Source organism: Empidonax traillii, unplaced genomic scaffold (assembly GCF_003031625.1).
Source record: "Empidonax traillii isolate 1590-97213 ecotype Southwest subspecies unplaced genomic scaffold, ASM303162v1 scaffold4:size3804566, whole genome shotgun sequence".
Lineage (NCBI taxonomy): Eukaryota > Metazoa > Chordata > Aves > Passeriformes > Tyrannidae > Empidonax > Empidonax traillii.
In genome coordinates, this window is record NW_020955197.1 from 3,752,752 (window position 1) to 3,777,591 (window position 24,840).

At 39.0% G+C, this 24,840-nt stretch overlaps 1 protein-coding gene across 1 annotated transcript in view; it reads right to left on the reverse strand.

The window, feature by feature from the left end:
• Positions 1–366: 366 nt before the first annotated feature.
• Positions 367–24,840, reverse strand: part of LOC114054833 (proprotein convertase subtilisin/kexin type 5-like) — a 45,508-nt gene continuing 21,034 nt past the window's right edge. The window contains exons 8-17 of the mRNA XM_027878356.1: positions 13,918–14,001; positions 13,225–13,420; positions 10,718–10,935; positions 9,520–9,756; positions 8,870–9,100; positions 6,572–6,749; positions 5,308–5,525; positions 4,015–4,130; positions 2,291–2,477; positions 367–1,728 (exon numbers count right to left, since the gene is read on the reverse strand). Of these exons, the coding sequence (XP_027734157.1) occupies positions 1,322–1,728; positions 2,291–2,477; positions 4,015–4,130; positions 5,308–5,525; positions 6,572–6,749; positions 8,870–9,100; positions 9,520–9,756; positions 10,718–10,935; positions 13,225–13,420; positions 13,918–14,001 (2,072 nt within the window). The 3' untranslated portion in view covers positions 367–1,321. The remainder of the gene's footprint in view (positions 1,729–2,290; positions 2,478–4,014; positions 4,131–5,307; positions 5,526–6,571; positions 6,750–8,869; positions 9,101–9,519; positions 9,757–10,717; positions 10,936–13,224; positions 13,421–13,917; positions 14,002–24,840) is intronic.

Genomic DNA, 24,840 nt, shown 5'->3' on the forward strand with positions numbered 1-24,840 from the left:
TTTCCAGAGTACCTTCATGTTGTACAATTTTTGATGAATATAACTACTTGGTTTGGCTTTTGTGAAGTCACATGACATTCCTCTCTCTTACTGGAGGTGAAATGACTAGAAGGATAAAATTCAAACTTCTCCATGAAACTTTATTAATCTTACAGATGGAACTATCTTTAGAAATACTCAATGCAAAAAATTCCACTGAGGTACTGAGCCATAAAAAACTGGTATTTTCACACAATTCCTTTGTAGACACTAAATCTAATTGGTTTATTATTCTAGAGCAGTTCTTTTCACTGGAAGTCTAAAGGAACTCTGAAGGTGAATGAAACTTAACAAATAACAGCATTTTTAAGACATTAAAGAATTTATTCTTTCACAACATAGAGCCACAAAGCATACTTTTCTTTAAAATTATGTTTTATCATAATAATAATAATTAAAAATCTTATTTCGGTGTTCTTTTAAGTTATCAAATAAGTGCTAAATATCCCCTTTCTGAACACCCTGAGCCATTTATAATAGAAATAGAAAAGCTGCTTGGGGCACTTATGTGTATGTGCCATGCTTACTAACAATACTCCCCTTTGTGGTAAATCCAGTACAATGAAAGATTATTTGACAAACGCAATAAATACTAATCAGAGGCTGGTATATAAAATATTTTAGTTATATTTCACACAAACTGTGAATACAATATAGTTATGAGGAGTAGTCACAATCAGAAATCTTAAAACTTCACATCATAGATGCCTAAATTCCCTGGAGAGTAAACTATAAAGATTATAAAGAGAAGTGTGTTGGCTTCAGGGAACACAGATGCACCAGGTGACACCAGTGAAGAAAATCTAGGTAAAGTCAGCCAAGTTGCCTACTCTATCATGAATTGCTGAGTAACTATAATCACAAAGCAGTAAACTACTGTCACCCTATCCCAGTGGCATTCATAAAATATATACATTCATTTTGCTTATCACATTTCTGGTAGTGATTGGCAAGGTTCTTATTAAGTGTATGTGCATGGTTTGAAACAAAGTTTGTATTATTTATAATGCACACAAATACATATTGGGAAAGGAATTATTCTCCACACAAATGCACAGAAACATAATCTCTTAACCAGACTATATCTGGAGAGCTACTTAAAAGTCTAGAAAGCATTTATGCAAAGCTTTTAGAAACCATTCTGCTCTCACAATAACTATTAGCAAAAAATTTGGAGGTCAGCATGCTCGCAAGTAACTAAACATCCTTAACTAAACTGCTGTAATTTCATAGGAAAAGCAACAGAGCAGGACCAATTTACTATTAGTAAGTTAGTAAAAAGTTATCTAAATGAATAACTTTCATCATCATATTCAAGTTCATCTTCCTCGTCATCCTCCAAAAGTCCATATTTAAATTTGCGATAGATTGTGCCATCCTGGCTCATGTATACAATGTCATCTTCTTCATCATCATCATCCTCATTATCTCTATCTCGGTACTCAATCACTTGATCCTCCTGGTAACTGGTACTCTTGTGGTAGTTGCTCACAGAGGAAGGAAAGGTTTTGGAGTGATTTGTCAGTTTTTCATACCCACCTTTATTGACAGCCTGGGTTTTGGCTCTTGATCGTCTCCAGATGAATACAATGGCTCCGATGACAAGGAGAAGCAAAATGCAGGTGATAACAAAGAAAGCAGTTTTTGTTTTTCTCTTGGGGGATACAGTGGTCTGTAATACACAGTCATCTACAACAGCAGTTAAAAAGAAAATAAAAAAGATTAAATGAGTTTGTGTGTGTGGTATATCTGTCTTAAAAAGCCCAGTACAGTGTTTAGGACTGTTTACATTTTTTAAAGCATTCCGTTAAATAGCTTACTTTCCCAGTAGCACAACTGTACTTTTGTACCTGTGATGCTGTAAGAATGTCAACAAGGTTGTTGGGATACCTATTCTTCTTTATTTGATTCAAAATAATCAGAAAGAAGCAGAAAAGCTAGCCGGCGAACAAAGGAAATTATTCAAATATCTACTCATTGAAGCAAGCACTTCTCAGTCACCTGGTTTATAAAATGCCTGGCCATTTAACATAATGGTTGTGAGTGAGAGAACTTGCCCTCTCCAGCATCTGCCGCGATTGTTATTATTTTTAAAGCCTTTCACATTCTGGTGATGGAGCAGTAGAAACACACTGCCAAGAGCTCAGCAGCACATTTTTGGTCTATTCCCCTTATGATTTTTAAATGTCAGCCTAATCAGCCTTAAAACCCATCAGCACTATTACTGCTCTTCAGCATACTGCTCTTCTACCTTGTGTTTCACTGCAGTCACAGCACTCCGTGTTGCCTGCTGGATCAGAGTCACTGCAGCAGGGCAGGCAGCGGCTTTCCTCTAGGTAGAGCTGCATGCTGGCTGGACAGACTGTGCAGTTGAGAGGACCAGGTCCTTTGCACTCAGTGCATGAGCTGTCGCATTTCTCACACTTGGGTTCATCCTCCTTCAAACACAGAACAGAAGCGATGCGCCTTTTATTTTGGATTCTTGGGATCTGACCTGGTAGTTCTACCCTGTCATTCATTATCTGGGTGGTCACCTCTGGGTGCCATGAGTGTCAATGGCAAAATACAGCAGCAAATCTAAAATTTACTGTTTCCTGAGTTCTCGGTGATCTGCTCGTAGGGAGATGGGATAAATTGTTGTAGGAGCTAACAGATCTCACCTAGCTAGACAGGAAGATAAAGTTTATTCACACTGTAAGCTCTTTGGGCCAGAAAGTGTGTTTTTGTTTTACCAGTCCCACACTAGCAGATCTATCCTACTTTGGCAGTAATGATGGTAAAGTGACTTTCCAGAATCATACTCAACAGTATCATTAAAAGTAACTGACATGGAAGAGGCAACATGAAATATTCTGGGGGAAAAAAAAAAAAGACAGCTGAGAGAATGCATTTCCTTTCTAACCAGAGAATGAGCAGAAGTAAGGAATAAAGATGGTTGGAAATTTTCTAGCAAAAGAGATTTCTATTAGATTGTGTTGGTTCTTTTCTACAAAAACAGCTTAGATTCAAATACTCCTCTCAAATTCCAGATAAGCCCTAGGAGCCTCTGTGTACAAAGCCACCAAAGGTCACTGTGGTTACACCTGCCTTGTAGAATGCTCTGAGGTGGGGTGTTTCAGGGTTTTCAGCATTCACAGTTCCTGGCTTCCTGAGGAAAAAACTTTATTTTTCTGCTGTGGGACCAAGTTCCCCACTGTGAGGATTTGGAAACTCTAATAAACTTTCACCAAACTTGCTGTCAGACTTGAAAGGTTGCTTATCCTGGATTGAAAAACCTGTGCAAGATGGGAGGATCATAGCAGATCATAATTTCTTGGAGTGAAAGCTTTTGCAAAGACTTGCAGACCTCTGCGGTCCCCAGCTCTTAGGCTGTTTTCTCACTGGTGTGAAGTAGCACTGCTAAAGGGGTATTCCAGGCCAGAGATTTCAGGGTATGCAACATGCAACATCTCAGGCAAGCTGCTATGCCTTCATGATATACTCTTGAATAAACATTTTTGGAAGGCAGTTGGTGTGGAAATCTGGAAGCTGAAGTGCCCAGACTTGTGGCACAGAACCAAATCTAACTGTGGTCCTATTCTACTAAATATACAGCTTTGTTAACTTTAGCCTGTCCGCCCACTAGATGTTTCTGCCAGCAAAGCTGTCAATCAGAAATGCAAAATGATTTCTTACAGAAAAGGCATCAGAAATCCATGGGCAAATCTCAGTTATGCTGAAATATGTAGGGATACTAGCTCTATCACTAATATAGTTGATCCTGTTCATATGATACCATATGCTTTGATATCATTGTGGACTGTATAGGATTACTCTATAGTTGACAACCCTGGAGAGAGAAACAATGTTTCCTCTGCCAAGACAACAAACAAGTAAACATACTTTAAAAAGAAGCACACTTAAAAACTCAGTGAAGAGCAATCTGTTCCTAGCGTTGTGTAAGATTTACAGGAGAAAAAGCCTACAAAGGGGTACCTCTTGTCCTGGTGTCTCCTGGACTTTGTATTCACCTACAAAACAGTCCGAGCTGCAAATTCCACCTAATAAAGTGTAGCTCCATACGCAAGATGTGCAGCTGAATGCTCCCTTCCCTAGAAGGGCAAATGAAACAAGATTACAACAGGAAAAACTGTCAGCTAATATCCTTTAAAAATTATACCGACCACTACCACCAAACAAAAGGCTATTTGTCAACACCAAGAATCACTGGTGAGGAGTTCAGCATGAAGAGTTTGGTATTAGAAAGAGGTTGGTATTAGAAGTAGTTTTGGCCTTGTCTTGTTTTTTTATGTGCCCACCAAATGTATTTATGTGGTTTTATATTCATGAAGAGATGATTCTGGAATCAGTTGTACAGGGAAGCTCTGACACATTCAGGAAACTCAATTAGATCAGTGCGCTAAAGTAAAATTCTGGAGAACCTTAGCCAAAAGCTGTCCTTCACAAAATCCATACTTGTTAGCCCTGCTAACTAACTGATTAATGCTGCTTGCTTTAGAACTAGATTAATTACGAAAACTAGGAAACTGAATACATAAGTGTGTCACTATAATAAAAGCAGCAGGCATCACTGCGCTCCTTGCTTTTCTTTTTTTTCCCTAAAGATATGCTATACAGGTCTTCAGTCTTCCCATTGCAGACTGTAAAGATGTGTGATTTAAATTAGGTTCTTTGGCTTGGCTTTCACAGAGTAGCATATAGTAGGATAGCTCAGAGAGTAAGGTATATTTCACTCATTATTCCATATTTGTGTGAGAGTAAGGTATATTTCACTCATTATTCCATATTTGTGTGAGAAATGAGGTCCAGCTCTGTAACTAATAGAGCCCATTTTTTGAAGCTGGTGAGCATCTTCGAGAGAGGCTTGGCTGATGGAAAATTCATTACCATTGTCCATTTGTTTCCCTTCACTGACTTGGCAATAGGACTGAGTTCCAGCCCTACCTGTTAAGTGGCTGTCTTTATTTACATTTGTGCTCTGTGCTCGAAGAAGCCCTTGCGGAGAGCTTGGCAGGAATTCACACCCTTGTTTTCATCCCAGTTGTTCAATACTGTAAGAGTAAGGTGGCAGCAGGGAGCAGTCAGTGCAGCAAGTCACTCAAGGCCAGGAAGAGGTCTGCATCACCCACTGTAGCTACCTAGGTCATCGCCAGATTTGTAGCACTATAAGTGTAATGTATCTTTGTGAAGTGTTTCCAAATCTTGGAGAAGACATTACAGGTGTTTTGGTGACCGGTTTTTTGGTCAAAGTAGAGCGTATGCTTTTACCTTCACAAGTTAGACAGGAAGGGTGGCATCTTTCACAGACATTGTTGTCCTTGTTTTCGTAGTAGTACTGAGGACAAGAGCTAACACATTCATTCTTGGAGTGCAACAGGTAGAAATATGTATCACATAAAAGACAATCTGTGGGCTGAGGCCCCATACATTCCTTACAACTCTTGTGGCATCTCTCACATAATCCAGTGGAATTTTGTGCAAAATACCTGAAACAGATCAGATAGTCATTGCTTTGCATAAAGCTCAGTAGTGACAGGACAACCAAAACATATTTAATTCTTAGGTTTTTACTGTGATTACATCAATGTATAAAGATGATATTAATGTGAACACAGTAATTACTTGCAATCTCAGTGTAAACAGAATTAATTTTCTTTTAATTTTCGCTGGTTATTGTTCAACTATAGAGCAAGACTTTGTAAATTGAAGGTGTATAAAACAATACTTCCTAAAAACTAGAGTGAATTCAGTCACAAAGTATATAAATAGGCAAGGCTCAAAAAAGCTCAACTCTGTTTTGACTCTATTCACGTAAGTTATGCTCTCAGGGAAAAAGAAGAATTGATACATTGGGGTTTTGCTAAGATGTGGTCATTGTGGACCTCCAGTTTAGTGGGATGATAATTTAACAGCCAGTGTGATTGTACTCTACTTTTAAACTAAATGGACCTGAAACAGAAATCATAGGTGCACTTTCTAAATTTGAATTTCTGAGATGTAGTCACAAAAGCACACTGCTTTCACATTTTGAACTTGAATGGATTCATCAAAGAAGTTTCTGTCTAGAATTATGAGTGCTCAGTTGAGGGGTGGTTTATTGGTTATTTTTATTATGACCCATTATAAACATTCAGGAAATGCAAAAAAATAGCAACTTCATCCAAACTTCAGTGGAAGCTGCAAAGGTTCTTGAGGAAAGTTACACTGCTTCCTGTTCTCAAGCTGATGGACAGAGATAACTTTATATACTTATTCTGGTTCACACTGTTCTGTATACATATACCCTCAGATCACCTCTGGAGTATAAGAATGGCCACACCATATCAAAAATGGTCCCAACCTGGGCACCAGTGGAGAGTTTTCTACTCTGAGGGGAGGTTTTCCACCACCTCTGTGCTGGGACAATGTAAGAAATTTTCACCTGAAACAAAACATAGTTCTCTTCCACACTGAAATAGAATACTGCAGTGTGATCTAATTTCTCAAAGCTCTCTCTGTGATGCAGATCTTAGCAAAAGATCTTGGACCTTACCCTGATGGACACTGGTTTACACATCCGTTTCCTTGTTTGTACCAACCCGGTTTGCAGGAAAGGCACTGTGAGCTGTATTTTCCAGTGCAAGTGACACAGGCACTGTGACATGCAGAACACTGCCCCTCATCATTATCAGCATAATATCCATCTGGGCATGTTTCAACACAGGTTGTATCTGCACAGACAACAATGCAGAATAACACATCATATTCAGTATCTGCTACTATAAATTTGTGCTAGAGCAAACTCTGTAACAGGAGATGCTGATAGGCATGTACTAGAACAAGAAAAGCAAATGTTGGGATATAGAAATTATTTTTGATTCTTCTAAGTCTTGTCAATTCATTAATCCTCATTTTGGTGTCTTACGAATATTAGCAGGCTCTGCAGAATAAATAAGTTTTTTATTTTGGGGGAATATAAATGTATGAACATAATAATTAACAGAAGATGTGATCTCTTTCACAATAATCAAAAGAAATCTTATCCCAGTGATATTGAGGTTTAGAGATGTAAAAAAACCTGATAGTATTTACAACACAGAAACTAAAGATAGCTGAGCCAAGTGATTAAAAAAAAAAAAAATAAAAGGATGGAAACTGAGGCAGCCAGCCAGACAACACCCAGTCACTGTATAACTAGGTGAATTGTCTTGAAGAAGTTCACAAGGCAGTCACTTACAACTCTGGGGGGCTCTGGACAGGAAAGACCACCAAGACCCTCGATGAAGACCCTCAGAGACCTTATAAGGCTATGTATATATGCAGATAAGTGTTGGGAAGCATCATGAATATGTAACAGAAGTGTGGGGAACAAAAACTGAATAATCATGTAAGGCTGGCATATAAGCTAACTCACAGATTGAGTCAGAAATTTATTTTAAGTGCCACTTTTAGGCAACACCAATAATTAGGAAAGTTTTTGTCTGCACTGCCATTTTCCTTGCATCTTGCTCTAAGCATCAATCTCATTGCATTCAGTGTATATGACAAATCTCATGCTATACCTGAGATTTAATGACATTTGTTTACTGGTCTTTACCCTTGTCTGTGGCTGCTACTCCAGATGGGATTAAATGTCTGTAATGCTGCCAAGTGTACCAGGTATATCCCACTTTTTTTTTTGTTTTCAGTGAAATGTCAGCCTTTAAAACAGGAATCTTAAATGAGAAGACTGATCTAACAAGCTGCAAGTGCATCAAGCTAAGGGAGCAGTAATTACTTATGAGTTGCTTGTACTTATTACATAGCTTGTCTTGATAGTTTTGCTGCTTGTGTTGGAAGTGGGCAAAGGAAGATACTTCTCTTTATTTCTAGGTTTTTGGTTGGTAGGTTTTTTTGGTGGTTTGTTTTTTTTTTTTTTTTTTTTTGCATTTCTCTCTCAACTCCAGGATGTTTCTTCACATGCTTCCATTAACTTTACCAATTGTAATGGTACAAAGCAGCTGGGTCTGTTGATAAAAAAGACAGGTCTAATGCAAGGGCTCAGAAATTTAAGAATGCAAAATCTGCATTGGAATTAGATTTGAGAAGCTTAGGTTCAGTTCCAATCCATACTCTCTTTAGATTTCTTCTGCATGAAAGATAATTTATTAATTTTTTCTCCCAATTGTTTTCTAAAATTTTTCTTTACTTTTAGAAGAATATGCAAAGAACCAAGTTCTAAGTTCTAGGATTTTATACTTTTTAAGAATTAGTTTCTGAGGCTGTATAGTCTTTTGCTCCAAAGTCAGAAAAGTAGCTTTGCACCTCAGCCAACCACTAGATACTGATCTAGGGATCCATGTATCACTTAACAGCTCTGTTCATGTATTTCTTTACTCATCAGACCTCTGCAGGGATCAAACAAGTCAACATGAAAATGCGAGCCCTTTGTGGATACAGTTACAAAAAAAGCTCAACCCAAACAAAAAACAAACAACCCCCCCAACAAACAAAAAAATAAAACCAGACAAAAAAAAAGAAGCTAATGATAGCCTTCTTTGTTTTTTTTTTAAGGTCAGGAAACAACAGGAACAGTACATACCAAGGAAATAAAACATATGAGTTTTGTTTAGCTGTGGTGTTTGTTGCTACTTAAAAGTCCTTCTTTGGCCCCAGTAGCAAGCCCAGTCTCACAAAGAGTTTCCAGGTAGCCTCAGAAAAGAAATTATCTCTGCACAATTTATTTACTTGTCAGGTCAACTTTACAGAATTTATTGGTTGATGGAGCCCTAGATACTGCAGAAATGTGACAGATACTCGTCTATTTCATGCTTTTGGTGTAGAATGAAATCTAGAGGCAGGAGACACTTACTGAGAAGATAATGGTTATTCGCACAGCTAAGACACTGATGTTCAGTGGGTCCTGAGCAGTGGAAGCATTTCCTGTGACAAGGCTTGCAAGTCTGAGTTTCCTCAGCGTAGAACTCAGTGGGAGAGCAGTACCCAGATACCATACAGTGCCCATCACTGTTAAGTATCAGGCCATTTCTGCAAGTAAGGCAGGCAGCGGAAGAAGAACAAGTCTGGCATGTCCTGTTGCATGCTGAAATGGACAAACAATAGGAACATCATCATTTCTTGTTGCATCTCAGAGTATTATTACAGCTGTAATTTTGAAAGAACAAGCCGTCATCTCAGGGTGAAAGGCTGAGGGAAATTATTTTCAATCTTGTGCAGGCAGTTCCTTAGGTTTGCTTTGAACCAGCACTGTTTTTGCAACTTATGCTCTCTGGCAATTCCCAGTATTTTACCAGAGTGGTTGCCCATAATATTACACATACCTCCCTCTCTTCTTTCTTCAAGTTTTGCTTTTCTGCCTTGTTATTTTTCTGCATTAGGTATCTCCTTTGATTCCAGGACACTGGTATCGACATTAGCTGGCACACACCTTTTTTGGGTGTGGTCTTTAAACAGACCCTCTTGTATCTCAGTACTATTTTGGGGAAAACAACAGCTACCAACCTTGACAGTCTCCAGTGGCTTCTTCATAGTAACTCCCTTCAGGGCACTCTTCAAAACACATGCCATTGTAGAGGACAAACAAGCTGAAAGTGCACGCTGTGCAGTCGTCGGAATCTGGCCCATTGCAATCCTTGCAGTCGGCATGGCAGGGAAAGCAGTGCTTGTCTTCAGCATAGAAGTGTGAAGGGCATTCCTGCACACACTTTCCCTCGTGCAGGAAGAACTGGTCCATACACTCTACAGGGAAGACCAGAAAACAGGTAAATGAACAAGAAGCTATTTCTCACCCTCTAAGTGATGGAGTGAATAAATCTTAGGAAGCCATAAATTCTGCATTATGTCTCATAACAGAAGGCAACAGAACAGCTTGAGATTTTCTTTTTCAACTTCTTCCTCTCCAAAACACCCATATTGGCCTAACCCTCACATGGTATCTTCTGTGTTACATCAAGAGACTGTGAAGCAAATTCACTGGTTCAGGTTTGCTGATATTAACTAAACTGTTTACCACTGAATACAAATGGCCTTTTCCTAGCATACTATATCTGCATTATGAACCATTTGCAAAATCAGATATGTCCACATCTGAGATTCATTTAGTTTATTATTAAAATATGACTAGAATATATTGACCTGAATGTTTGTCTTTGAGCTGTGAATCGGTTACTACTTTTGTTACCAGTACTTGATTTAATAGGCTTGTTTTCCAGAATGACTAACTCAATATTAACTATGCTGGAAATTTTTGAGAGGATACTGAACCTCAACAAGATATCCAAGGCTTTCCTAATATGTTTCATTACGGAGATTTCTTTCTCCAACAGTCGTTTGCAAAAATCGTGAAGAGATTTGAAGTTCAACCAAACAAGGAAAGAAATGTTCTGTTTTTCACATTGGTGTAAATGTGTATGTAAGTGTTTAGATGTGTATACTCTACAAATAGAACCAAATGAGTAGGAATCTCTGAAGAACAACAGAAACAGGTAAAGCAACGTGAAAGCTTTACAGATTAACCATGTGACTGAGTCTCATCATAAAGCACCAGTTGTTTTGCCTCTTAGAGAAAAGCAGTGGTATGCACACCACTTCTTTTTTCATTTTTACACATTACAGAATTTCAATTCAGATCTGTGTTTCTGTCAATCTGTCTCCAGACAGATCCAGGTGGATTTTAGCCAAGGCGAAGTCTTGGTAATACCTTTGCATATTTCATTGTGAATACATTCCTGACACATTTCAGGGCAGCGTTTGCAGATTCCTTCAGAGGCAAAATGATTCTCTGAACAGGTAGGTTTACATTTCCAGTGCTCTAAAAGCAAAGGGCTTTCACAGGACAGGCATTTGGTTGCATTTCCTATGCATGTCTTACAGGATCCGCTGCATTCCTTGCAAGTCTCAGAATCATTAAAATATCCCCTATTGAATGAAACAGACAAACAAACAAACAAAAAATCATAAAGCAAACTTCTGGTCAGTGTAGTTATCAAACAGTCCAGGCTATAGGAACTCTAAATGAGACTTTCCCAGAACATATATTTCTTTGGATCTTTGAGGTTTCTCACAGAATTTGTTACTTAAATCCCCTGGTCTGCAAAAAGGAAATGTGCATGGTTAGTGCAGATGCAGGGTATCTGGCCTTCCTTTTTTCTTGTACCTATTCTCTAAGGGACATTGAACTTTCTTACTTGCTCATTTCTTTATTTCCTCCTTCACGTAAGATAGAAAGATCTTTGGGAAAAGAAAGGGGTAATTTCTCATCTTGCATGGCTGACCTACAACGACCATACCAGAGAAAGAGAAACACAACCTTAGTGACCCTTGAGGGGAAAAAGAGAAGAGAAAACCCTGGCAGTGTGAAGGCAGGCTAGAGGTGATGAAGAGGGGTTATGTTTCACTGCTATCCGTGGTGTGAGAGCAAATGTAGACAGCCACAGTTACATAAATAAAATGCAGAAAAAATTGCACTTGTGTTTCAGAGAAGATGTATAAAAGGAGAGGCTGAATCTGATCTGTCTAAACTCTCAAAACCAAAGTGTTAGAAGATTAAAGGACAAGCAAGTTGGCATTTTCAGATGACTGCTAATCTGTATCTTTAGAGCCATTGATGAAAACTAGAGAAGAAGAAGAGATAGAAATTAGTTCTAGAATATGTACTTTACATTAACAAGCTTGGTTTTCCCTGTAGAAGGGTGCTTCTCCTTTCCTTCTTGGAGATGATCTTTCAAAGGAAAGGGCTGGGGAGATGCATTAGGAGTAAGGTTAGAGAAAAGCTGGGAAGAACTGTGCCTGCCATCTATTTTAATCTTTTTTTTTGCTTCTAACCTTTGTCAAGGTATACATCTATTTCTCACAGTTCTGTCATCTCTTGTTTCCATGTTGAGTACTCAGCCCAGGCTTTGAAAATTCCTCAGTCAAAAATTAACAATGCAGTAAGCCAATCCTCTTTATCACTTACAGCATGTCCCAAAACTCAAAAAAAAAAAAAAAAAAAAACAAACCCCACAACCCAAAAAAACACCAAAAAACACACACACAAAAAAAAAAAAACAAAACAAAACAAACAACAACAACAAAAAAACCCAACAAAATCAAACAAACAAAAAACACCACAACACCAAATCAAATTCAACCAACCCCCTAAAAAAATTTCTCACATAATCCTCTGCTCCAGAGGAGAATAGCTATGCCTCAAGAACTTTGTCTCAGAGTCTCAAACTGGAGTTTAAACCAGAAGAACTTTGCTGAATGATGGGAAGCCATTATTTACAGTCTAGAATTTGGAAATAAGGGGGATAATAATATCTGAAAAGACCAGTGCTATACAAAAAGATTTAATTTTGTTATACTCACTGCGTAGGATAACTGGGGTGTTGGTACTTATAACATGCATATTAATGCCAAAACATTATCTTTGCTTGTATGCCACAGTTTCTGATATTAAAAATTATTTCCGGACTACAGTAGGCTTTAGTGCATATATTTTCCATTTACTCTGACATTTCATGAACAAAATGTGCTCCACTGGCACTCACGATATAATATGACAAAATTGCCAGGAATATAGTGGCAGAGAGTTTGCACTGATTGCAAGAAAAGTAGGGGTTGCACATTTTTCTGAAGAAAAAGGTTAACTAAGCAAGATTTTCATGCTGGGTAGCACAGGTTTTATGTGTATGTACAGGCATGAAGAGTGCTGATTTTAAAAGCACAGAAAAGGCAAAACCTGCTCTACTCATGTGGCTGAATATCTATCTAATATTGGTTGCAGTCAAAAGGGAGTCTTTCTTTTTGAATTTCATTTATTACAGGAAAAAATAAAGAATATGACTCAAAGCCTTAAGCACTGTGTTTCCATGTCAGGACTCTGATAGGTTCACTTTCTGATTCATTCCACTTCTCTGCACTACTTGAGGAAAGAAAAAATTTGAAGAATGACTAGAGGCTTATTTGTATTCACCATAAAGAGCCATTTTGAAGCACCAGGGTCCTACTGAAGTCAATGGGAGCTGTTCCATCTCTCATAGGATTTCACTTTTGATTTTTCTCTAACCAAGTGAAAATGCTGTTTATTCAGGCAGGCTGTAATTATTTTTACCGTGTGGCAGTTTCTGGTACCTTAGGTTACATTAAGGTCTTCCTTGAACTTCAAAGAGAAGGAGCACAGTGAAAAAAAAAAGGATGAATTATCCAACAGGTGTTACTTACTCAGGGCACTCTGGTAAACATCTGCTATTGTGGAGGAAGAGAAGCTGGTCCTGTTCAGCCTGACACTTCTGACAATGCCATTGGTCGGAACATACCTCACAGCCATCCCTACACTTCTCACACTTTCCGCTTGCAGTGTTGCCAAAAGTTTTTTGAGGACACAGAGAAACACAGGTATCATGGATAAGAAATTTTCCTGGAAAAAGAGCAACCCAGGTGGGTAAATGCATCAATTAGAAAGATATTTAAAAGATTCCTGCTTTGGATGGCTATAAAAAAAGCTTTTAACTTCTCAAAATTCAACATGGATGCTTAAAAGCATGAATAAAACATTCTTTAAGAATTCCCCGAAGTATTATGCTCAGACTTCACTGAAATTTATGGTTAGAAAGAATCATCAGGATTATCTAGTACATCTTCCTGAATAAATCCCAGTTTGGTAATTCCCACATCATATCTACAACTTTTGATTGAAAGGAAAGGAACACCATCTACCTGACAATTTTTTAAGCCATATTGGCAAGGACATGTGCTGATGCATGACTCCAGCTGCTGATTATCTGATTCCCTGCCTATCCTTTAAACTGTTAAGGAACTTTCTAGTGACTGTTGACAAAAACATTCCCTGATAGGGTGTAGGATACAGAATATTATAGTCTCTTGCAAAATTTACCCAAGGAAGAGAAGTCTTACCTTCTGGACATGTAGTACACTTATCAGCAGATTTCTCACAGGTCCTACATGAAGAGTCACAAGATAGCAATTTTCTTTTTGCATCTGGGATGAAAGAGAAAAGAGTTCATTTTTTACCATATGTTTTTGTTAATTTCCCCTCTTTTAGGAAGGACATTTCCTATGACTTCGCCTAAGCTGTTTTGAAAATATGCCTCTGAATTTTTGGAATTCACAGATTTGAAGAACTGGATGATTGTGTTAGACTGCTCTCTCTAAATGGTAACTTAAAATTGTATTTAAGGAAAATATAAATGTTTTCCTGAGATTCATTAAACTAGTGTTCTGGACCTCTTAAGACAAGTGAGAACAATAATAATTGTGTAATTATTTTTAATAATGAGCCCAATAATATTAGTTTCAATGTAGTGCTCCAAACCCAAATACAGATATGTAATCCTAATAGACTGCAAATGGGAAGAGCTAGAAAGTACGTAAATTTGGGGACCTAGTTTAGTAAGGACATTTTGAACTAACTTGTTGCAGAAGACCATTGCCTTGTAACTAAGGAAGAAAACTGTGAGTAGGAAGGAGAGAGTAACAATAGAATCATAGAATAGGCTGAGTTGGAAGGAACACATCAGGATCATCAAAGTTGGACTTGTGACCCCAAGAATCACACCATATGTTGTCCAAATGCTTCTTGAACTCAGACAGGCTCAGTGCTGTGACTACTTCCCTAGGGAGCCTGTCCTACTTCTCAGCCACCCTCTAGGTCCCCTGACTCAGCTTCGTGCCATTTCCTTGAGTCCTGTCATTGGTCATGAGAGTAAAGAGATCAGTACTGCCCCTCTGCTTTCCCTCGTGAGGATGTTGAAGACCTCAAGGAGGTCTCCTATCAGTCTCTTCTTCTCCAGGTTGAACAAAACAGGTGACATCAGCTGCTCCTTGTTAGGCTTCCCCTCCAGACCCCTCACCATCCTTGTTGCCCTCCTTTGGATGCTCTCTAAGTGTTTAATATCTTTTTATATTGTGGTGCCCAAAATGTTGAGGTTTGGAAATACCATCTGTTAAACAGTTCTGCCTCAAAGATACTGCCTGCTATTTCCCTCCAAAAGGAAGAGCCCAATGTGTGTCAAATGGAGTTTTATGCCTGTGCAAAACCAAGACTGATTATGAGTCTTTGATGATTATGGTTTGCATAACCATCAGCTCTAAATGACAATGGGATCCGAGGATCATACTTAATACAAACAAAATGTGCTATCCAATGTGGCAGGTCCTAATATGCAGGTCTGTATTTTGGATGGATGTCTGGTGAAAAAATAATTATGGGCCAACAGACAGACAGTAGTCTTTTGATTTTGCTGAAAATAAAAAATAAAGAACAGAAGTTGGGTGCAGACTGAGCTATGCACCTCAGTTAGCACACCCAGCTCATCCTGCCACTTATGTGGGGGTGAACCAGAAGAGGCCTACAGAGTGTGGAGAGAGATGAAAAAGCGCTGCAAGGAAGGCTCAGAGGAAGAGATCTCTCTAGAAGACTTTTAGCAACTTCAGCTGTGCAGAACTGCCTGGGAACCAGCTCAACTACAAGGCCGCAGCACTGCAGCCTCAGCGAATTCCCCTGTCCATGCACCCAGGACAGTTCTTCAATTGTTCCCCCAGCTGTCCCTTCCCCCAAAGTGACCTGACATATGCCCTTAGCCTATCCCTCCAAGTCCCCATATCAGTAGCCCTCAGGATTTGGTGTTCCTAGCAGGGGTCCCACCTTATTCCTGAAGCTTCTGTATTCCCCAGTATAAAAGCTGTCTTCTTGTTTTAATAAACTGCCATTTTGTGGGTCACATCTCTCATGTGTGTGTCCCATCTCCCAATGCAAAATGTGCCATTGGGTCTTGCAGCAGGTCCCCCCTTAACCTGCTATACTTATGTGTATATATTTTCTATAGGTTGCTAGACTAACAGTAACAATTAGCTACATACAGCGTATCACTTTATTTTATCGTTCTGCCTGTTATGGCAAGGTAGTTAGAATGTTGGTATTTTGACTGAAAGTTATGAAAGCAAATGCTTCAAGTAAAAAGACAATGGAGGAGAACAGAAAACTTATATTAAGCCCTTTCCCACAAGGGGAAATATTGGGCATTTTACTAAAGCATATGAAAAGTGTGTATGGGCATAACATGGCACAGGAGCCAGAAGAAGGAATAATAACAAAAATCTTGATGATTATTATTTCTTATAACTCTACTCCTAAATGAGCCGAGCCATAGCTATTTCAGTGAAAAAAAAAGGATCCACATTTAATGTGACCGGGTGACAGTTCATAACAGTATGCCTTAACTGTGTCTGACCCTACCATCAGTTAAGAACATCTCAAAAACTTCCTGTACTGAAAAAACCTCTCAATATGGGGGTCCATGGGCAGCACAGTGGATCAAAACCTGGATGTTTAGTAGAAGGTCACTCAGCAATGACATGGTTAGTCATTTGGGCCCCTCAGTTCAGGAAGGATATTGAGGAGCTGGAGCAGGTCCAGGGAAGAGAAACCAGGCTGGTGAAGGGACATGAGCACAAGTGCTATGAGAAGAGGCTGAGGGAGCTGGGATTGTTTTGTCTGGAGAAGAGGAGGCTAAGGGGAGACCTCATCACTCTCTACAACTACCTGAGAGGAGGTTGTAGCCAGGTGGGGGTCGGTCTCTTCTCCCAGGCAAGCAGCAGTAGGACAAGAGGGCATGGGCTTAAGCTCTGCCATGGGAGGTTTAGGTTGGATATTAGGAAGAAATTTTTTACAGAGAGGGTAATCAGGCTTTGGAATGGGCTGTCCAGGGAGGTGCTGGATTCTCCATCCCTGGAGGTTTTTAAGATGAGGCTGGATGTGGCACTGAGTGCCCTGGTCTAGTAACCATGGTGGTGTTGGACTTGATAATCTCAGAGGTCTTTTCTTACCTGGCTGATTCTGTGAATCTGGGATTCTATGAGTCTGTGGTTCTATGATTCTATGAGTACTGAACATTGCCAAAGGACCTTCAGATAGGTAACTGGGTGCCATTGTCAACTATCCTGGGTGCAGATGCATATCTGAAGCTACAAACTGAATTTCCAAATAAGGGAAGAGGCTAAGAACATGCAAGACCAGCAAGGTGGGAGAATCCCTCTTATCATGACAATGTCCTCCCTTTACATGATAACTTTGCATATCTAGCCTGGGCTATGCATCTCAGATGTTGGACCATGATGGACCATGATTGATGCTGACACAATAGGCAGCTGCAGCTGTCTTAGAAGATGTCAGAGACTCAGTCACATGTCCTGTGAAACTATCCACTGTAAAACTCCCTACCTCGAGCAGGTACAAGGTGTACACCTGAGCTAGAAATGTATAATAACTCATAACACCTTTGAGTTTTGCTGGGGGCTTGCCTCAACCCCAACAGTGCAAGGGCCACCATTTCAACCAACTGATGTGGAAGCTGTAACTACCAGGTTTTATCGCTGGACCCAGTGGGCAGTGACTATATTTATCCTTTTTTCCCTTTCTCTCTTATGCATTTCCTTAAGTGTTATATTTATGCCTTAATAATACTAGATCACTATGCCTTGATACTGCTATATAGCTATAGATGTTCTAATACTGCTGTACTGCTAACACCCAAAATGGCAACATACCTGTTTACCTTTGAAACAAAATTGTTCTAAAATAAAACCTTCATGTAAATGTTTACATATTTTTCAGTGTGGTTTCACTCTAATCCACCTCAAGGGATTTATTAATAAGAACCTGAGTTACCCTCTCCTTCTGGGGTGGGTGGCAACACTTGTGCATTCTACTTGTACAGGGTAGTGTATGGTGTTGTTATTCTTGCTGGCAACTAGCACAGGATAAAGCTGCTCCAGATTTACCAGGAGATTAGCAGAGATTTCCTTGTCACTACCGTGCTGGCTACAGCATCTCTGAACTTCCTGAACAAGGACCACCTACTGTTTGCAGGGCCCAGGCACAGGTCATAGGATCCACAGGATAATGCAGGTAACAGATGAAAGCTGCATGCTGCCAGGGTGAATGTGAATTGTGACAGTCCAGACTGTATTTGCCAAGTCTGAGGCCAATGGATGAAGTATTAGACCCTGGGATACCCCACAAAAGACCATATAGCTTTAGCATTGGCTTTAGTAGCCAGCAATGTGGTCACATAGTAAGTCAGAAATCTATCAAGAACTGAGAGAGGTAGGATTATGACAGTATTTCAATGAGTGCTGAGTGAAGACAATTTTCAACTTCAAAGGAACAGAAGAGGTATAAAGTGCCTGAAACTGAATTTTGAGATGTGCAACCTCAAGCACTGTAAGCACCTGACAGTAAACCCCTGGGTTTGAGTACACAAACTGTGTACTTAGTCTGTGTCAGCCTTGTGACTTGATACTGACCATAGCTGAACCAAAGGGGTATAATATCAGGTAATCTGAGAGTGTAAAAGTTAAAACCTCTGGAAAAGTTCTTTGGAAAGACAAGACTAAGTGAGGAAGGGACTGGCTTGTGGAATAAGAACAAACGGAAATCATGTATAAGCATTAAGAGCACAAGAAGTGGAGAGATTTACTGTCAAGTAATCTCTGAAGTTGCATCACAGGCGTAGATATTGATGAAGGACTGGAGAGGCAAGGAAACCTTGGTGCATGTTGTGAGTTAAGTGCTACTCAAAGCAGAAATGAAATGTCCCATCTTCTGGTATCAATAATATAACTGAGGTCTGGGGCTCTTTACCATGACGTTCCTACTGCTGGGGAGGCAGTTGTCAGATTCATTTGAACATTTAGGGTGAAAGGAGATTTCTTGAAAACTCCTGATTAGGCTCTGTACTTTGCACTCTCTATGTTTAAGCTGTATATTTACATACAGATTAATAGTTGTGTAGTATTTATGCTCACTGTAGTATGTAGTATGCTCAGGGATGAGCTAGAGTTACAAAATCAATTTAAAGTACTGCCTTTATTTGCCTGTACATTTCATCCTTCTTGAGGAGAAAAAGTATTTTGTTTTTCTTTTCCTTGCTCTTTTAAGCATGTAGATGTGAGTATCTTGTAAGGCTTTCTGCAACAACAGGTCCTGTGAATTTAGATCCTTTCTGACTCCTGCTGAAATAATTTCTATGGGGTTTTTTCCCCTGCTGAAGACCTATTTTCTATATTTCAGGTTACAATATGCTGTTCTAAGAGGATTCTGGTCTATTTAAGTGCTCCTGAGTGCAGAGGGCAGTCTGAGTCTTTTTAAAAGCCATATAGTTCACAAGCATCTTGAGTTTTCTTATCTAAATAATCCCCAAAGAGATCATTGCTTAGTTTTGTGAGATGCACAAATTCACTATCAAAAGATTTTTTTGAGAGACTACTCCTTAGCTTCATGTTTTTTCTGACTCTACATTATTCAACGAAACCTTAAAAAATGTCCATTTTGATCGTGCCTATAAGAATATAAGGAATACTCCAGAAAATTTGGATGTTTGGTGTTACTAGGTTTTCTATTATCCTTACTTTATTTATAGAGAACTTCTCTCTTTTGTTGTTCTTGAATGAAGATAAATAGCAGGAAAGTGAGGTTAACTATCACTGAAGAGTATTTAAAGGAGGCCATTGTTTCAAAACGTTTCAAGACTTACAATTAAAAATAAAGATTTTTTCAGTAAAGTAGTTTTTATTTCTGTTTAACATTTGCCCTTTGCAGCACATGCTGTTTTCTGTAATATATACTAGTTGCCACCAGAGGGGAATGTGCAGAAGCAATTGGGTTCTGATAGTTGGCAAGGTAAACAACCTTTATCTTCCAGTCCAAGATAAGTATTTAAATTCCTCAACTTTAGTACTGACAGAAGAAATCCGTCAAAAAGATTACTTTTTTTTAATTGTGGATAGGTTAAATGTGACTGGAAATAGGCTTTCATTTGTGAGAAAACCCAAACGCAGCACACATTTGGAATAAGGTGAAGTTTTTAAATGTATTTTTCCTGAACATCAAAAAGTTCTTCAAATGGGAAAATGTGATGTAAAAATTTTTTTTACAGAAACCTGTGCACACTACTTTCAATAATGTAACCATATTTTCTGAAGAATTGCTGTACAAAACTGAAAAATGGTCATGCAATGTGTATTGCCTTGGAGTTTGGACTGACCACAAAGGAAAAGCTTGAAAATTACTGGTTTTAGCTGCTGAGTTTTAGTTTGCTTTCCCTTAAAGGACTTGGGGATTCACCTAGCTTTCCTTTAAATTTTCACTCTGTAGCTCTTACAGTGGCCAATCAAACTTGCAAATGTAGAAGCCATAGGCATATGATGCTGTTGTCACAGCTATAGAGAAAAAGGGGTGGAGTTTTTTAGCACTGTTTATTCCACATCACCCATGTCGCCACTGGCAGGGTGGGGGAGGTTTTTGTTCATCAGGGAACTCAGAGGTGAAGGAAATGGAATCTTTGTTCTTCTTGTCCAGGTTGAGGAAGAGAGCGGACTGGCCCCTTTGAAAGCTACAGGTGGAAGTGGAAGTGTCACCTTTCTCTTCCCCAGCTCTGGACAGAGGTAGCCACCACTTGGAACCACAATGGACCACCACCAATCCCGTATCAATCACTTTTCAAGCCACAGCTCTGTGGTGGTGCTGAAAAGACAGCTCTGGTGTGAGGAGATTGCTGTGGGAGAATGGAGCAGCACCGGTAAATTCCAGCCCAGATGAGCTCAGCAGAACAGAAAACCAGGGAAGCACAGTGGGAGCTGGCCTACTGCTGACAGGAGAGACCCTTTGCTGGCACTGCCACCACTGCAGCTGCCATTGCTTTTTATGACTACTGCTGCTGCCACCACCACTGATTACTGCAGCAGGGAGAGTGATAGAGAGACTGACTGCCCGCCACTGCCCTGCATCCCACACCATGGAGATAAGAGAACACCAACACTGCTGCTACAACCAGGACCTGAGCTTTACTGAAGGGCAGAGAGTGAGCAACTCAGCAGAATACCTGCTTTTGGATGAAATGGCTTTCCAGGTTTTTTGCTTTGCCCCTGTTCCCTGTAGTTTTGTCTGGCTACGGGGAGGAAAATGGCCACTGTGGAAGCTGCCCACAGTTTTTGCCCTTTGTTCTTGGGGGTCCACATGGAGCGCAGTGTGGGAGTGGCTACCATTTTGTTTTCTTTTTTTCTAGGGGGGCCAGGCTACATCTCACCTTTGTTGGTTAAACTATTCCCTCTGTAATGTTGTGTTTATTGTGAGTTTTTCTTAGGAAAATTGTTACTCTTGCTTCTGGTCTCCCCTAGTGTTTCTCATGCTGCTAGAAAGGGGGCAGAAGGAGGGCATCCGAGTGGATGCTATTCTTTTTTTTTAAAGGCCAAAGTGAGTGACCTTTACAAGAATATTCTTTTTTGACCGAGCTGTGTCTCCTATTCTTTTCTAGAAACTGAGACGCTGAATCCCACTATATAATTTCTTAAGCTAAATTTTACTGCAGCTCTGAAGCTATCACAGTGCTCTTGTACACATAGTCTATTCAAGGGATTGTCAAATGGACAGGTGGGGAAAGATTGAAAAATAATTTTTTTCCTGTTTCCTCATTTGGACTTGTGCATCATGATTGAAACGATGGCAGAGTTTCTTAAAACCTAGTACTGTTAGACTTTAACTGGAACTGCAAAATGAACCAAGGAAAAAGTTAATGAAATTTTAGTTCCATTTAACACAATGTCCCCATATTTCCTTTATTCTTGCTTAAGTCCTCTTCATTTGAGCTCCCAAAATTTTTCAGTCTGATTTTAGAGAAAGATTAAATGAGTTCTCAAAAATATTCAGGGTGAAAAACGTGGGGCCATATGGAAAGGAGTATGGTCCTCTTCACATTTTCGTCACTTGTTCTGGAAAATGTAAAGTTTATTCAAAGAAAACCACAAAACCCTCTACAAAACCCGAGGACATATGAGCAAAGCCATGGTCACATATAAAAGAGGCATGCCTTTAAACGTAAAAGCATTTGAATTGCCTTGTAGTTCTTCCTAATTTCATTCAGATCCACAACTGTATTATAAGAGTTCTTTCTAGTGTATACTTATCCTCTTTGTGCTGTCCACCTTACCTTCTCTACCTGCTCCTTATGGAAAATGGACCTTTATGTCAGGTATTGCAAGCAGTAAGTGTTCAGATTGATAAAAGATGGTTTATTTCCTTAATTTTAAATCTCATTTATTCATACTTTTCTATGAGTAGAAGGGGGACTTTAAAAATTGTATTTTTAAGGTGCTGTTGAAGTAGGGTTTTGTGTACTTTTGTAATACCCTTAGCTTATATATAATGATTTCTACAAGGATTGTATATTTACAATATATTTTATAGTTGGACCATGGCAAAATAACTACAGGAAGGGATGAAGAAGAAAATGAAGTGCCATGGCTGTTTGTAAGTTCAAGCACTTTCCTTTCAGAAAATGACCTGTCTAGCTTTTACCATGCATAGTGAGATGTGATTTGAATGTGATCCACTGAAATGTGACTGTTTGCTAGATCTTATTCTGTGCATGGCGCTGTCCTTACAAAACTGATACTATCATGAATGAAAACACATTGAAAACACTTACCTCCTAGAAGTAATTGCATTGAAAACAATATACAAATTAGTAATAAAATAGTAGACCAATCCCATTTTGAAGACTTATGTGAACTGTAAAGTTCAGGAAAGTATAGGGGTGCTGGGAAGTGAATCACACTCTCCAGTAACCATTAATTCCCAGTCGAGTTATCTTGTAACAACTATAATATTATTTTACAAACAAATAGCTAGAATGTGAATTTGGCATGCTTAAGAACATTTGTGATAATGAGTAATTTTTGCTTGCTTCTAAGCAACCTGAATTTTCACACATGGATAATGCTTTAAAAGATATCCTACCTCTTCTAATGGTGCTCTAAGTCTGCACTCTAAATGCTATAACATTTTCATATCTAGAAGACCTGTTCTCTTCTGCTACTGGTTTCAATTCTGTCTTTTGCATACCCCGTTTATGTTTTTTTCCCCTCTTTCCATACTCTAAGACCTTTACATTTACATCTAGAGAACTGCATTGAGGTCCTTTAGGTAATATTTTTAAAGTCTGAATTATTGTTTTTCTCAACTAGTACATTTTTACTGATTTTGTTTGCTCTGTATTTAGGAAAAGCAAAATACACAGGATGTGTCAATGGCTGCTGGTGTGAGGTTGCTCTTATTTTTTATTATATATTTTATTTATATATTTTATATATTTTTTTATTATTGGGGTGGTATGTAATAGTAAACTGAACCAGATGCAATTTAGGTAAATAATTTGCTACCACATATATTATATGTGTGCAAAGAAGCACATGTGGCATTTGAATTTTCATCAGAAATACACCTCATTCCATACCCAGTTTCTGTCCTAGACAGATTTCTGACCAGTTTATCACTATGTGGGTATGACCAAAACTGTGTAATCTACACTCTCTCTGTCATTTCTGATGGACTGTTAATAATGCATCATTTGCAACAACTGTCCAGGGCACACCTGACTCCTCAGGCTACAAGTTGTGGTAAAGAACTCTGCAAGGAGTGTTTCTTTGTCTTCACACCAATGACTCAGCTGTGATAACTCCCCTCCAGGGAGGCATTAGCACCTTCACACCCAGCCTGAGGGGTAACCTCTGCTAATGGGTCATACTGGACTGACATAATATGACTTACTAGGGATTCCTGATATGAATTGAACTGTTTTCCCAGCAGAATATACCCACAAAGTAAATATAATCATAAAAACTCTCTTTCTTAATAGAATGTTTTTGTTTTTGGAGTGAAGACAGGTCTATCATTCATCTTTGCATAAGAAATGGAAGGGAAAGCTTCAACATAGGAAAAAAAAAGGTGCATTCCACATTCACGAAGGTTTTAACCCTAGATGGACTAGTCTCTCAAATGGCAAAGGAAGTCAGACTCCGAGTTGGTTTCTCCACGCAGGTTCTGGTGTACTTCCCTTTAATTTATGTTAGCCTTGGAACCAACAACAGTTTTTGTTTCCCAAAAATCACATTGTTCCAAATTGTATGTCAACACAGTCACACAGTGGAACCCATTGAATCCATGTGACTGGGAGAGCCAATGAGAAATGGTTTCATTATTTGTAAATACAATTCAAGGTCTAATAACTCATCTCTCTAATAGTACTTTTCTAAAGAGAAAGACTAAATAGAAGAGTAACATAGTAAAAGCTGATGTAAATTACTAGATTTGGAAATTTTGGTTAGCATCCTTTGGTTACTATTGTGTTGTGTTCCTGCACTGTCTGGAGCAGGCCATGTGCTGAGGATGAGCTTGGTGATATAATATCTTCATTCCTGTGACAAGGGCAAGGTTTTTCACTTAATACTTGGCATCCTAGGCCCAGCTCAGTCTCACAAAGTGGGAGGGTAATAATCATCCACATAGCCTGTGTTCTTTAATCAGATTCTCTAATTCAGTTGAGCTCTATCAGGGTTCTACACCAATGTAAATGTGTTGAGGATGCTGAGCACTTAGTGGAAGAAATGTATATTGATAAACAGGCAGAACAGAATAACAGTCAAAAGTCTCATATCAGCCACAACCTTGCCCACACTGGCTGGTGAACAAACATGAAAGTATTCTAATATCATCTGCAGCCTGGACAAGCTCCTTGGATGTTGTCCATGCTGCATAACAGGCTACCCTTAGAAAAGGAGTTGGACAATACATGAAATGGAAGATCCTTGTATTTTGCTAAGAAAAAATAACCCTGGAGAAAATCAAAGTGTATTTAAAAAAAAGAAAGAAAGAAAGAAAGAAAGAAAGAAAGAAAGAAAGAAAGAAAGAAAGAAAGAAAGAAAGAAAGAAAGAAAGAAAGAAAGAAAGAAAGAAAGAAAGAAAGAAAGAAAGAAAGAAAGAAA